The sequence below is a fragment of the Phasianus colchicus genome, chromosome 24 (assembly GCF_987193195.1).
Source record: "Phasianus colchicus chromosome 24, bPhaCol1.hap1.1, whole genome shotgun sequence".
Classification (NCBI taxonomy): Eukaryota; Metazoa; Chordata; class Aves; order Galliformes; family Phasianidae; genus Phasianus; species Phasianus colchicus.
The window spans coordinates 5557730-5570843 of NC_143459.1; the positions used below are offsets into that span (position 1 = coordinate 5557730).

A 13114-nucleotide genomic window follows, 5' to 3' on the forward strand; every position below is an offset into this window, starting at 1 on the left:
CTGGAAGGAGAGGTCCTTGAGAGCAGCCCTGTGGAGAAGGACCTGGGGGTCTTGGTAGACGAAAAACTGAACATGAGCCAGCAGTGTGCCCTTGTGGCTCGGAAGGCAAATGGGATCCTGGGCTCCATCAGAAGAGGGGTGGCCAGCAGGGACAGGGAGGTGATTGTTCCCCTCTACTCTGCTCTTGTGAGGCCCCATCTGCAGTACTGTGTCCAAGTCTGGAGCCCCCAGTACAAGAAAGACAGGGAGCTGTTGGAGAGGGTCCAGAGGAGCCATAAAGATGATCAGGGGACTGGAGCACCTCCCCTATGAGGACAGGCTGAGGGAGCTGGGCTTGTTCAGCCTGGAGAAAAGAAGGCTGCGGGGTGACCTCATTGCAGCCTTTCAGTACCTAAAGGGAGCCTACAGAGGGGAGGGAATCAACTCTATGAAAGGGTGAGTGACAGCAGGATGAGGGGAAATGGTTTTAAGTTGAGGGAAGGGAGATTTAGGTTGGACGTCAGGGGGAAATTCTTTACAGAGAGAGTGGTGAGGTGTTGGAACAGCTGCCCAGGGAGGTTGTGGATGCCCCGTCCCTGGAGGTGTTCAAGGCCAGGTTGGATGGGGCCCTGGGCAGCCTGGTCTAGCATTAGGTGGGATGGTTGGTGGCCCTGCGTGTGGCAGGGGGGTTGGAGATTCATCATCCTTGAGGTCCCTTCCAACCCTGGCAATTCTGTGATTGAGTTACAAGAAGTTTCGTTTAGCATTTCTCTCCTAGTAAATTAATCCTGTGTTTGTTGAGTTTCTGGGGCTCTAAAGCTCAATGGATAGAAGGAAGCTGTGTCCTTTGCTCGAGGTACAAGGTGCTGCTGAAGCCAGCCCTCTGGTTCCCAAAGCCCCTTGCAGGGATGAAGTACACTTGATCCCCTCAGCTCCACGTCTTGTGGGGCTGTAACTGTCTGCAAAATACCTGAGCTGCTGGTAGGCAACGCTTAAAAGCTAATTTCTGTTAATTTCATCCAACCTCAGCCACTGTGTGATTCTGTAGTTTGACACATACAGACGTAAGACACTTAAGCAAAACACAGATCTCAAGTTTAAGAGCAGACTCTCTCACTGCTCGGTTCGGGGCTGTAATGGTTGCAAACTGTCAGCTCTGTGTAACTGCAACTTTCTTTGCCAGTTTTAAGGCAGGAAGAGATCTGTGATAAGTTGCTGTGATGTGCACAGCGCAGGCTGTGGGATCCCATAGAACACCCCTGGGACCAGCAAATTGGCTCAGGTAACAGCAGAGAGCTCTCACTGTGCGGAAGGAAGCCTTGCTGCTCTGGCTTTGCAGTCGTGATGCAGGTATGGAGGCAGCAGCAGCTGTGCTGCAGGGACAGAGTCAAAAGTCAGAGCCTTGAAACTGAATTAAATAACCAACAAAATACACTTAAAGAGGATTCTTCATACAAGCATTATGGCTTGACCATCTTTAATACTCCAAGTCAGATTAGCATGTGGATTAGCATTAGGGTTTGCAGTAGCAGGATGGGAACGTTCCATTTGTGGAGCTGCAGCACTCAGCCAGTGACTGATCTGTGCTCATCTCACTTTGGATGTACACTTTTAGAACTACCAGAGCTGAAATTTGTGGCCAGAACTTTTTTTTTTTCCCAACAGTCTTTATTGCACCAACATTCAATTTTAAGTGTTCAGACGTCTGTCATAAATAAAACATTTTTTATTATGTCTTTGTTTTCCAAAAGGGAAAAAGCCCCTTTTTCTGTCATCCTAACAAACAAAAAATTATTTCTGATTTGTCATGCAGCTGTTTCTTAACGTGTAAATCATGTGGAATTATATTCAAGATAGAAATCTTCTCTTTGGGGAAACACAAAGTTCTTATGGGATCCTAGGGCTTCTGATATTTACATAAAAACCTGGTGCTGTCAGAATAGGAGTGCTGGTTCTCTTAGAAGTTTATGCAGTTCCCACTGGGGGGGTGATGGTGTGTGGACCTCGCAGCTCCTCCTGGTGCAGCACCAAACCTAAAACAAGAAGGAACGTTCAGCCCAGCTTCAGGAGATTGCATTGATTTACAACTAACTTTTTAAAAAGACACGCAGTGTGGTTTCTGGAAAGGTGATGTAGGGGAAGTATGTGCTATTTTCTGTGAGTACTGGAAGATGTTATGCAGAACTTACATAGCCTAAGATTGTTAGCAGATCCTTGGTTTTTATAGAAACCTATGGAGATGAATCTTTTAACGACGCTCTGTGTCAAAATGTTTTGGTTTCTATCATGCTGAAGCATTTCCTTTCTGCTAGATTACAAAAACTTCATGCTTTATCCATGAGGACTGGGAAGCTGTAGGTGTGATCTTATCCTACAGCAGCTTCGTTGGCTTAAAACAAATTACTTCATTACTGTGTCAAACTTATTTTGGAGTTACATACCCTATAAAAACTTTAATTTTCTGTTCTGATTTGGTGAGAATGGAGCTGGGGAGCCCAGTTTGTGGTTAGGCTGTGAGTTCCACGAAGGGGTGCAGTAAGGGATGACCCCTCGCTGGGTGCTGAAGCTGGAATGCAGATCTGCACGGCCTTACCCATAGAGAGGAGGAAATGGGAACCGCATCCCATCGTGTGCTGCTGGCAGATCCTGGATGCTGGTGGGCAGCTGAGGTGGGGCCCTCTGGTAGGGGAAACCGGGCTGAACCAGGGGGATGTAATTCAGCAAAGGAGTGTAGGGTGACCGGAACATCTGTGGGCTGAATGGAGCCCCCTGGGGAGGAGAGAGAAAGCACAGGGGAATGGTGATGAGAGCCTGCAGGTGGGTGATGCTCCCAATGATAGGAGCTAAAACATTTTCAGATATTTTGGTGAATTTTTTTTTTCCCCTCTTCTAAAATCTCTCTTAACCTGCTGCTATTCTCAGTGCACTCCCATCTTCACTCAAGTTTGGGCTCAGCTTGCTTCACTTTAGGTGTTCTTCAAATAAGTCTCTGGAGCAAAAGCTGGAGGTGGGCTGTGTGGGACCTACAGCTGTGGGTTTGTCCCTCTGAGTTCCCTCTTCCTCTCTGTTTTTGATCCGAGAGAAAGATGGTTTTTGCCTTTACATAAATGCAAACTCTTAAAAAAAAAAAATCATCTCCATTCTGATTGCAGTTTGGTTAAGACGTACCAATTAATTTGTCTAAAACTTGAGCATATGCAATAGATCTCTTCACTTAGAGACTCATGGCCATCTCTTGAGAACTGTTCCAGAGAACTAAATGAACTTAGCCCAGCTCAGCATCTTGTTTCCAGATCTGTTTTTGTCACCAATGTCAATCTTGGCATACAACAAACATTACTGACTGATCCATTGTGCTTAGCATCTGTGCTCTGCAAATTGAAGCCTATTTGTAGCCATTTGAACACACCTGTCTTGAATAGCATCCAAAGGAAGGGTGCAGAGCTTGCTGGAAAGGGATCCTTGCTCGCTGGTATGGACCCTGTTAAACATATGGAAAGCATGATTTTTAAATCAGTTCGAGTCGCTCCGTTAATTATTATTACCTTTGTGTGAGATTTTTTTTTTTTTTTTAGTGGGAAGTTATGTTCAGAGAAACCAGGTTGAGCTCAATTAATTTCTTAGCTTTGGGGAAAAGTCTTCCCTTGGTCTCCCTACGACATCCAGACGAAGTGTTTCCTTTCAGTTATGGCCAAGCAGAGCAGTCCAGTGCTGGGGGCAGAAGGGCTGCACTTGTCCTGTGCTCAGTAGGTCTCTGACCTGTGGGCTTCAGGGGAAATGGGGAAGTTCTTGGACTGTAAGCCATGGATACGTGGGATTCCCAGTGTTTTATTCCTTTCGACTTCAGCATTTGCTGTCTTAATAATCCCAGCTGGCTTTTTTACCTTGATGAGGTCCTGTTTCACCAGGTGAAGAAAGCAGAATCCCAGTGTGTAAACAGAGCCACCGAGTGAAATATCCCTAATGAATTATTAGCTCAAAGTATTTGTAATACAGGATAAATATTTGTAAATACAACGTAAACTAATGAATGCCAGGAGAGGTCAGCATTCAGTACATGTCAATAAAACATCACCCTTTGGTCACAAACATCTCAGAGGACTGCATTACATAGGATGCTAATGCTCTGATGGTGAACCAGTGTGATGCCAGTGTAATTAATCACTGTAGGACAGCAGTCTGGTTTCTTTTAAGCTCTGCCCTACAAATCAGACAGCAGTTTTCACAGCAGTGGTAGCTGATGCCCTGAGCTTGTTGGTATGGGCCTGGAGATGTTCTGCTCTTCTCACAGTGTGCGTTTATTTCATCTTACCTGAAAGGGTGGGAAGTTTGGCTGGTTTGGAAATAGAGGAAGTGGAGGGAAGCTCAGGCTGGGCCACATTGACTGGTTTAAGGTTGTGGTGGTGGTTGTAGTAGCAGAAAAGCGTGGAGTAGAAGTACTGGCATTGTATATAACAATTTTTTTATCCAACATTGCAGTAGTTACTGTAGAACAAAACAAGGTTGAAGATAATTAAGCATTCCCTTCGTTAAACTGTGAAGCACTTGCAACTACGAGGACACGCTCTCCCTGTGAGCAAAGCATTTAAAATGCTTTTGCAGGCTTTATTTCTGGAGCACGGAGACCCACACTTAGAAATCAGCAGTTCATATTCATATTAAACCATTGAACCAACCCACAGGACCTGGAATAAAGTTAATTGCCTGAGCCGTAAGAATGACTGGAATGGGGCAAAAGGTTCTCGTTTCATTCTTACAGAGCTCAAAACTATCTGAGATCAGGAAATTACCACTGATGGTGTGAAGTCTCCAGACTGGTAAATCCAACCCAGAAACTTAACAGCACATCTAGGAACGCATCATTATTTTTCTTCATTCTGAGATGCTTAAATGCCTTAAGTTATCAATGCTTTGTGGAAGTGTGGATCTCTTCAGCATCTCTTACTGGGAATCCAAATCATGACATCTGAAACACAACCAACCCCCTCCAAACAGCCTGGCTTATAGAAAATATTGACCAGGTATGCAAAGCTCTGTGGTTGTGACCTTCCTGTATTTCTTGCTTGTTCATACAAGGAGGACGTTGGATAGAGGAGAGAGCAATACTGGCATCTGATATGAAATGCAATTGGGGAATGGAAAGGATTTGGTAGATTTCAGTCCCACATACAAGTGTGGAAGGCAGCACTGCAAAGTGAACCCTGCAGGCCTGCTGACCACCTCAGCCAACAGTGTGCAGCCACTTCTGCTCAGCCTTGGTTCTCCCATCACTCCCAGTGCTTTACCAGCACCATGCCCTGATCCGTACCTGGATTCTGCAGTGCCTTTGTGGCTGCATTGGAGTCAGGTCTGGAGCAAATCTTGGCAACTGCTGAGAGCTGCTGCTTCTGTCCTGCAGTTTGACTTTCTGCTGTCAGAGCTGGCACGGCTGTGTCGTTCTTTGCAGTGCTAAACACACCATTCTGGAGGAACTCTTTCACTGCCTTGCTTTCCTCAGCCATGACCTGCCTGTCTGGGCCTTTGGCAATGTCTGTGTGTTTCAGCAGCAATGGCATCCCTGGTTTGTTGCCAGCACCTGTGGTGCTGCTGTCCCCCAGCCCCTTGGAGCTCCTGGGAGAGCTTGCTGAATGCAGGAGGTTGGAGATGGTGGATTTAGCAGAAAGCTGAGCATCGCAGAGAGCTCTTAATTTCATCTCTCTTTCTCTGTTTCCAATCACTGCTCTGTATATACTTTCAAGTCCCTCTGTTTCATCTAGCAACCAGTCTCTGTAAGAAAGTGGAATAAGGGTTCTGTTCAGAGTTTGACATAAGATTGAGCTCATTTTCTCGATTCCTTCTACACCTTGCATTTCTATCTCATTTATGCTCTGCTTAAGATTCGCGCATTCCTTCTCAACCAGAACAAAAACTTCTTCCAGCACACCGTTCTTCTCCAAAGAACCACATAAAAATGGAAAAATTAAAACAACAACAACAAAAAATCTCAACTTAATACATCTATTCAGGAATAACCAAAGTTGGGTGGCAGCATTTCAGATAGGAAGCCCTGAAATCCTCTGGGGCCTTACAGTGGGATGGCTGCCAGGGCTGAATGCTGTGTTCTCGGAGGCAGACCTCAGTGCCCATGATGGTTCCCTGCTCAAAATACTCATTTAAATCCCACTTTGCTCTTTCACAGCTAGATATGTTCACCAACTTAACGTATTATCAATTTACTCTCCTCAGTTTGAGGGATGCTCTGTGCATGCACTGTACAGGTACATATATAGTACATAAGTGGATTGCTAATATTAGTGAAATCTGAATAGTTAGATGTATCTAATTATCCCTAATCATAGGATCACTATAATTGGCAGGATGCTGCTTTTCCCCCTGTTTTTAAATAGCAGATACCTTAAAATCCTCAACAAATTCATACTATGGGGATAAATATAGGAAATTGCTGTTATTTCCAGAGTAAAGCTTATTTTCTACAACACTTTATCCCATCTTTCACTGGGATTCCTCTCCCCAGTGGTGGTTGGAAAGACCTGGAGGGTTGGTTTTGGACTTAAGCTTTAGGTTACTGAAGCCCTGTGTTCCATTGTTTCCAAGTGACTTTTTCAGGCACGGTTTAAGTCTGTAGCAAAGCAAAGATGTGAACACAGCACAGCGTGTTCCTGGTGCTGATGCCTGCCTACGAAGCTTCACCCTCTCCTGATGGAAGGGCACAACTCCTGCTGCTGCGATGCCCTCCACAAAAGGAGCTCCTTGTGCCACCCCCTGGTCTGTGCTCTCAGTAGCTTTGCTCTCCTGAATCGAAATACTCCAGAACAAACCCAGGAAGGTGAAACTCGTTGTTGTTTGTTCAAAAGATTCCAGGTAGGTTTTTAAATGAGCGAAACAGCGATTTGCATAAGTCAATATTCGAAGATAATTAAAGAAGTCAATATTCGAAGATAATTAAAGACTGCCAACTAGAGCAAGGTCACTCAGTGTAATCTTTGACCACTGATGTTACTGCAGCTCGTGGGTTGGGGAGCACCTCTATGGGCTCCTGGGTATGGAGAGATGAAGGGAAATAGTTCAGTGCAGTTCTGTCAGGAATAACAGAGGTACCCGTGGTACAGGAGCTGCTCTCTCCAAGGTCAGAGGTGGGCATCTGACCCAGGGCTGCCTCACCTGAAGAGATTTTAGGGAAGTTCTTTTGAATTCTGTACGGCAATTTGGTTTCAGCACTTCAGGTTTGGTATTTTTGGAAGGTTCAGTGACTCAGGAGGGTCTTTGAACAACTGATGAGCAATGTACTGTGCTGGATGAGTGTATGCAGAGGGTACTTCTTTGCTGAAGAGCCTGCTTGCTCAATGCAGCAAAATGCTGCTGGCAGAAGGGTCAGAGCAGCTGCCCAAAGCAACTTGAAGATCAGCAGGCGAACAATGAATCATTTTTCTGAACCTGAGGATGGTGCTTTAGCCACTGTGCTTTGCTGGCTTGTTAATTTCATCTTAGTTGGAGATGCTGAGTTTCTCACAGGTCCTTTTTGCTTGTCCCAAACCATTTTGATCTGCTGCCTCAGCCCCATTACAGTGGCTTAAGTAGGCTGGGGGTGGGAGGCTGCTGTCACTGCATCAGATTAATTGCTAAAAACTAGACCTATGTATTTCTATTGGTAGCTTTGTTTCTGTAATTTTTTTAGCTGTTAATAGCTCATGGTGCTTCGTACCGTATTTCCTTGCTTGGACTTCTAAGCAGCTGGCAGGACCAAGGGATGTGGCTGAGCGTGGGCTAATTAAGGTGTTTCAGCTGCATCACTTGAGCTACCAGTGCAACTCCGTTGGCTTCGCTGGTTATCCTTGGGTTGTTTGCCTTCACTCAGTGCATTTATTCTAGTTCACTTATTATTTCTGTTATGGATACGGAAGGGGAAGGGAAGGAGCCAGGACTCCAAGATCTACTCCCTGGGTTTCTCACTGATACAGCGTTGGGCATTTCCCCTTCTGTTCCTCCATGTCTTCAGCTAAAATTATCAAATTATCGGCTTTTTCAGTCTGTGAAGTTGGCCCTAAAAGACACGATCGCAGTTTTTCACCGTTTCAGGCAAGATATGTGATTTATGAAGGCTTTAAGAACTGGACACGTGCTAATAACTTGCTGATTGATAGCTGGATTTGTAAATTTCAGGTTTTTTTCTACTTCAGGAGCATATAGTAAATATTATCCCATTAATCTGAAGAGCATCCTTCCCTCCCTTATCACCATTTGTCCCGCAGAACATGATTTGGCATAATTTTTTTTCTGTGCTAAATTCAGCTTCTCTTTGTAAAGATCAGCTGTTTACAGTAGCTTCCTTATAACACTTTAATTTTCGATTTTGTTCCTTTTGAATGCTGCTTTCACTTCTTCCTGTAAATATTTTGATGTGTGTGTAGTTGTTTTTCCTTAAATGTTGTGGGGAAGAGAACGCAGCAGCTGCTTATGGTGCTTCAGATTTTCAAGTAGTTGGCTTTCACGGGACACGATCTCCCAAAAAAAACTGGTTATAATGGGAAAAGTGGGAATACTTTCTCCTATCAGGAGGCTGCCTGAAGCCAACCCAGCACTCCAGCTGTTTCCAAGGGTTATGAGAGCTCTTTTGAGCCGGGCACCGAAGGGAAGGCAGCAGCCCCTCGTCCTGCAGTGCAGGCGGTCACTCACCCACTGTAGGCTCCATTCCTGCTCCATGGGGCACCAGGTGGATCCGTGCAGACGATGGGCTGCAGCTCCCAGGAGAGGCTCTGCACGCGTTTCCAGATCTCGTGGCAGGCTTTGTCCAGCCCGTCTTGGGGTGTGTTGTCGTGGATCCAGATGTGTCGTGGGAACGGCCCCAATGGGAACGAGCCCTCTGATTTCACTGCTGGGGCTGAGAACTTGTCCGTGCCGGTGAGCATCCTTCAACCTCTTTGCATTCAGGCAATCTTTTTGAACGATGGTTTGTGTACGTGGCAAACGGAAAGAAGAGCCGTGGCAACCATGGAATGCCAGGACCTGGCAGTTGGTAACTGCAAATACCCACTTGTCCTCAGTGCAGCAGGGAGCTTCCCCTCTAATAAACCTATAACTAGATTCCTATCTTTTCAGAGTCAGCATTCAGCTGTCCTTTGCCCTTCTTCCTCTTCCTGGAGCTCTGCCTCTCCCACCTGCAGGTGATGAAGCTCTGAAGAGCGCATGGCTCTGTAAACTCATGGCTTTGCCCAGATAAATGTTATTTTCTCCCTAGTGATGATATGGTTAAGAAAGGATAAACGTGTGGTAGTTAGTAAGCTGTTTTGCATTCCTATACCAGATTAGTAGTGGTGAAACTCTCAATTTTTGGCATCGTTCTCCAAGTGTGAATGCCTTCTGTGGTTCCTCACTGATCACCAAGGGTTGTGTTTGTGAGCTGCACTGGGGGGAAGAGAGAAAGGAGAGCCCAAGGGATGTGGGCTGGTGTTTGTGCCTGGTACTGACACTTCTTCCACGTGCCCTTGCCAAGCTCTCAGCTGCTCTTCTTGTGGGAAGCCGTTGTGAGGATGAGGTTCCTACCTGTGAGCTGCTTTCAGCTCTCTGCCTTAAACCAGGAATCAGGGATGTTACAATTGCTCTAATTTCATTGGGAGGGATCACAGATTTTACTGTTTGGGCTGGGAGGAAGAGGTATTTTGGGCTACACAAAGTAAGAAATAGTTGGCTGAATGTCTGCCACAAAGTCTGAAGGCAGGAGGCTGATCTGAGCCCTGGCTGGACTGCAGACTTCCCAGCCCCACTGGTGCCCCCCTCCCCATTGAGGACTCCTTGCAAAATCACCCCAAAGATGAGATGCAAAGTGAATTTCAGAGGCCAGAAGTGGGCTGTTAAGCAGAACCTGCAAGCATCTCCTTGGGGAGGTGAGTTGTAGGGGTAGATGTTGGTTACGGTGATGGGTTCTGCTACATTCATCACGCCGTCCATTTAGCAAATAAATACTTTTTTTTCTTTCTTAAAGAGAGAGTAAGCTTTCTTTGCTAGGTGTGGGGTCCTGCTCGGTTGGGAGCCCTTCATTTGCAATAGGTATGGCGTTATTGCCCAGAAATAAAGTAGGACTGTGTCTCCTCAATGCCTCGATTATGCTGGCTGCTTGCTCCCGGTGCGGGGCTCCAGCCCTTGGCTCGGCCGTGCTCTGCTGTGCGCAGCAACCGAGTCGCATCTCCGGCTACAGCCTGGGGGTGGGGGACCGAGGTGGATGGCTGTGTGAGGGAGAAGCAATGTATAGAGCTGTCAAGTGTGGTACCCTGTTCTCTGATCCTTTTCGATTTGGATCCGTGCCTTTGAACAATAAGGTCTATTTGAATAGGACACTGCAGTTTAAGCAGACATAAAGCAACTCTTTCATGTAACAGCACTGGTTGCCTTGGCTCTTGGCATTGGCTCACAGTGTAGGCAGTGGAAGGATTCAAATGCAGAGGGGACACAGGGAAAAGGGAGCGAGAGAGAGGATGGATCCGAGGGCGGAGGGACAGATTTGCGAACCCTCGATATAATTTGTTTTTAGCTGTCAAATAAGCTCATTCAGGGCAACCGGAACAAGCCCAAAGAAGGGGGTTTTGCAGCAAAGCAACTGCAGCAAACGCAGCGCGGGGCGGGGGTTGGGGGCGGCCCCGAGCCGGGTCGGCTGCTGCGCCCTGCTCCGTTCCGGGGGGGTTTGGGGGGGGGGGGGGGAGGTGCGGGTCGCGGTGCTGCGGGATGGGGCTGCTGCTGGCCGATAGGCGGGCGTTAGGCAGCAGCTTGCAGGGAATTGGGGGGGCGGGGGGGAGAACGGACGACTTCTGAGGGTGTTTTTTTTTTTTTTCCTTTTTGTAAAGCTGTAGGGTCACGTAGTTGTTGTGTTTTTTTTTTTCTTGTCCACCGATCTGCGCATCATTGCCACGATAATTAAGTTCCTCACTGTATCTTTAAAGACCGCATTTTTTTTTTTTTTTCCCCATCTTGCATGCAGCCGTGGGGACAAATGTCCTAACAGACGCTTAAAAAAAGCACCAACAAGGTGGAGGGGGGGATGGGGAGGAGGGGGAGAGAGAAGGATGCCGCTCCCAGCCCCGCAGAGGGGCAGCAGCAGCAGGGTGCCCTGGGGGGGGGAGCACAGCTCGTTCCGGTGCCCAGCACAGGTCACAGCCCTGGAGTGGCCCTTCTGCGTTTTGCTTCATCACCCAAATCGTGTCAATATCATCAAGTTGTTTACAAGGGGGGTGGGGAGGGGGGGGTTGCGCTGCTCTCCGGTGATGCCCTCGTAGCAGAGATGCTGTGTGTGCGTCCGTGGGCACGCTGCAAAATGGGGGGGCTGCGGGCCCTGTTGCCACGCCAGAAACCTGTGGCGTGCGTTAAAAAAAAACAATGCCTAAACATGCTAAAGCGTAATTTGCGGCTTGGTGGTGGTGGTGGTGGTGGTGATGCTGGGGCGGGGGCTGGTGGGAGGACTGTGCTGGGTCCAGGAAGCAGAAGCGAGGCAGATCTGCTCGTTGACTGCGCGGCAGCCCCTCATGACAGCGCCCGAGCCCCCTCCCAGCATTTAGAGAAAGAGGAGAACAAAGATACAGGAGCGATTAATCAAGTGGCTAATAAAAAAGTATAAATCCCCGGGGGCTGCGCGCCGCTGATGCCGGAGAGCTGGCTCGGAGACAGCCGCCGGGAGGGACGAGCCAGCCCTCCTCTCCTCGCCTCTCCTCTCCCCGAGCTGCTGCCACACTTGGTTCATTCCAGCTGCAGAAGCTCAGAGCCTTCCATGCGGTGGGATTTTTTTTTTCTTTCCCTGAGCTGAAAAAAAAAAATAATAAAAAAATAAAATAAAAAAGAAATCGCAAGCCTGACCTGCTTTTTTTTTTTTTTTTTTTTTTTCCCCCCCCTCCTCCCCTCCCCTCTTGCCTTTCTCCTCTTCTTCCAGCCGAGCCGAGGACTATCCCAATCGCAAAGGGGGAGAAAAAGGGGGGAAAATCCACCACCAACCAACCCCCAGCACGCCCCATTCCTGCCGCCCTTTGACATGCAACCTTCCTTGGGATGGGACCGGCCGGGATGCAGCTGCAGCCTCGGAAGGAATTGGGGAAAATTGGGGATCTTGGCTCTGATGACGGTGGAATTGAGCTCCTGGAGCCGGGTGCTGCTGCTCTCCGTGGGGCTCCTGGCTGCCTCTGCGAACGGTGAGTGTGCTGGGGAAGGCTGGCAACTTTGGGGCATTTCCCTGCTTGCTGCTCATAGCCTGGGACTGCTGGTAATCCTCTTTCCAGGGGACTCTGGTGTGTGTGTGTGTGTGGATGCGTTTGTATGTCAGCACACGCTTCTCTATAGTGTTGAATGAGTGTTCGGTTTTCTTCAGGCAAGATTGTTGCACCCAGAGGCTGGAGAGAAACTGCCTCAAATGATGTAATACCACATAGAACCCCGTAGTATTTCTCCTTCTCTGATGGGTCAAATAATCTGTGCACGGTTGCTGTATGATACACAAGATGACTGTGAGAAATGCCACTGCTTTCCCCCCGTCTTCCCCTTGCATCTTAATCCGTTATTTCAGTACCCACAGCATTTGACCGTAGCTGATAAAACAGGTTTGAATGAAAATGGAAGCACTTTCCTCTTCTTCCCCCCCTGCATTTGAACTTGATAAGATGAGCTCTTTGGCCTCAGCATGGTGATTTTTGTGACAAATGCATGCATTGACTTGGAAGAGGGAGACTTCAATTTGGGGGCAGCGTGCGCACGTCTCCTCCCCGGTTTCTGCAGCTGACCTTGTAGCAAAAGCACATCTATGGACTGAAGTTTATTTCTGGTGCAAACAGCAAATATTTAGGGACTGTCCTTGTGTGTGTGGGAGGGGGAAGAGTGGGAGAGCTGTGCTTGGCAGCCTTCTTTCAACGCTGCTGCGCCCTGGTTTCCAAGAGTTTCTGAGTAATGTTTGTCTCGTCTGCTGCATCCTAGGCTGGAGGAATGTATGCTTGTGTGTGTGTTCATGTGTATAAAGGCTTTTTTTTTTTTTTCTTTTTAAATCCTCGTGTTATTTAGAATGCAACACTCATTTTATTATGTAAGACAGACTTTCTCCAAAGAGATTCAGAATAATTAACTGTTCCTCCCGAGTGTTCTTGCAGTGGACCCGAGGAGTTGTGCTAAC

At 47.5% G+C, this 13114-nt stretch overlaps 2 protein-coding genes across 6 annotated transcripts in view; one reads left to right on the top strand and one right to left on the bottom strand.

Annotated features, from left to right (window-relative positions):
• CSMD2 (CUB and Sushi multiple domains 2) overlaps nucleotides 1-13114 on the top strand; it is a 267542-nt gene that overhangs the window by 20066 nt on the left and 234362 nt on the right. For 3 of the 5 annotated variants that reach the window (XM_090124246.1, XM_090124248.1, XM_090124249.1), the window contains exons 1-2: nucleotides 11194-11736; nucleotides 11891-12146. In XM_090124246.1, the coding sequence (XP_089980372.1) occupies nucleotides 11990-12146 (157 nt within the window). In that variant the 5' untranslated portion in view covers nucleotides 11194-11736; nucleotides 11891-11989. Of the gene's footprint in view, nucleotides 1-11193; nucleotides 11737-11876; nucleotides 12147-13114 lie in introns of those variants that run through there. The other 2 variants (XM_090124247.1, XM_031594831.2) reach the window with 2 other exon arrangements.
• C24H1orf94 (chromosome 24 C1orf94 homolog) lies at nucleotides 1428-8968 on the bottom strand. The gene is made up of 6 exons (XM_031594832.2): nucleotides 8653-8968; nucleotides 5288-5745; nucleotides 4292-4464; nucleotides 3389-3460; nucleotides 2573-2748; nucleotides 1428-2012 (listed from the first exon to the last, which is right to left on the bottom strand). The coding sequence occupies exons 1-6, from the start codon at nucleotides 8883-8885 to the stop codon at nucleotides 1937-1939; spliced, it is 1188 nt and encodes a 395-aa protein (XP_031450692.2). The 5' UTR covers nucleotides 8886-8968; the 3' UTR covers nucleotides 1428-1936.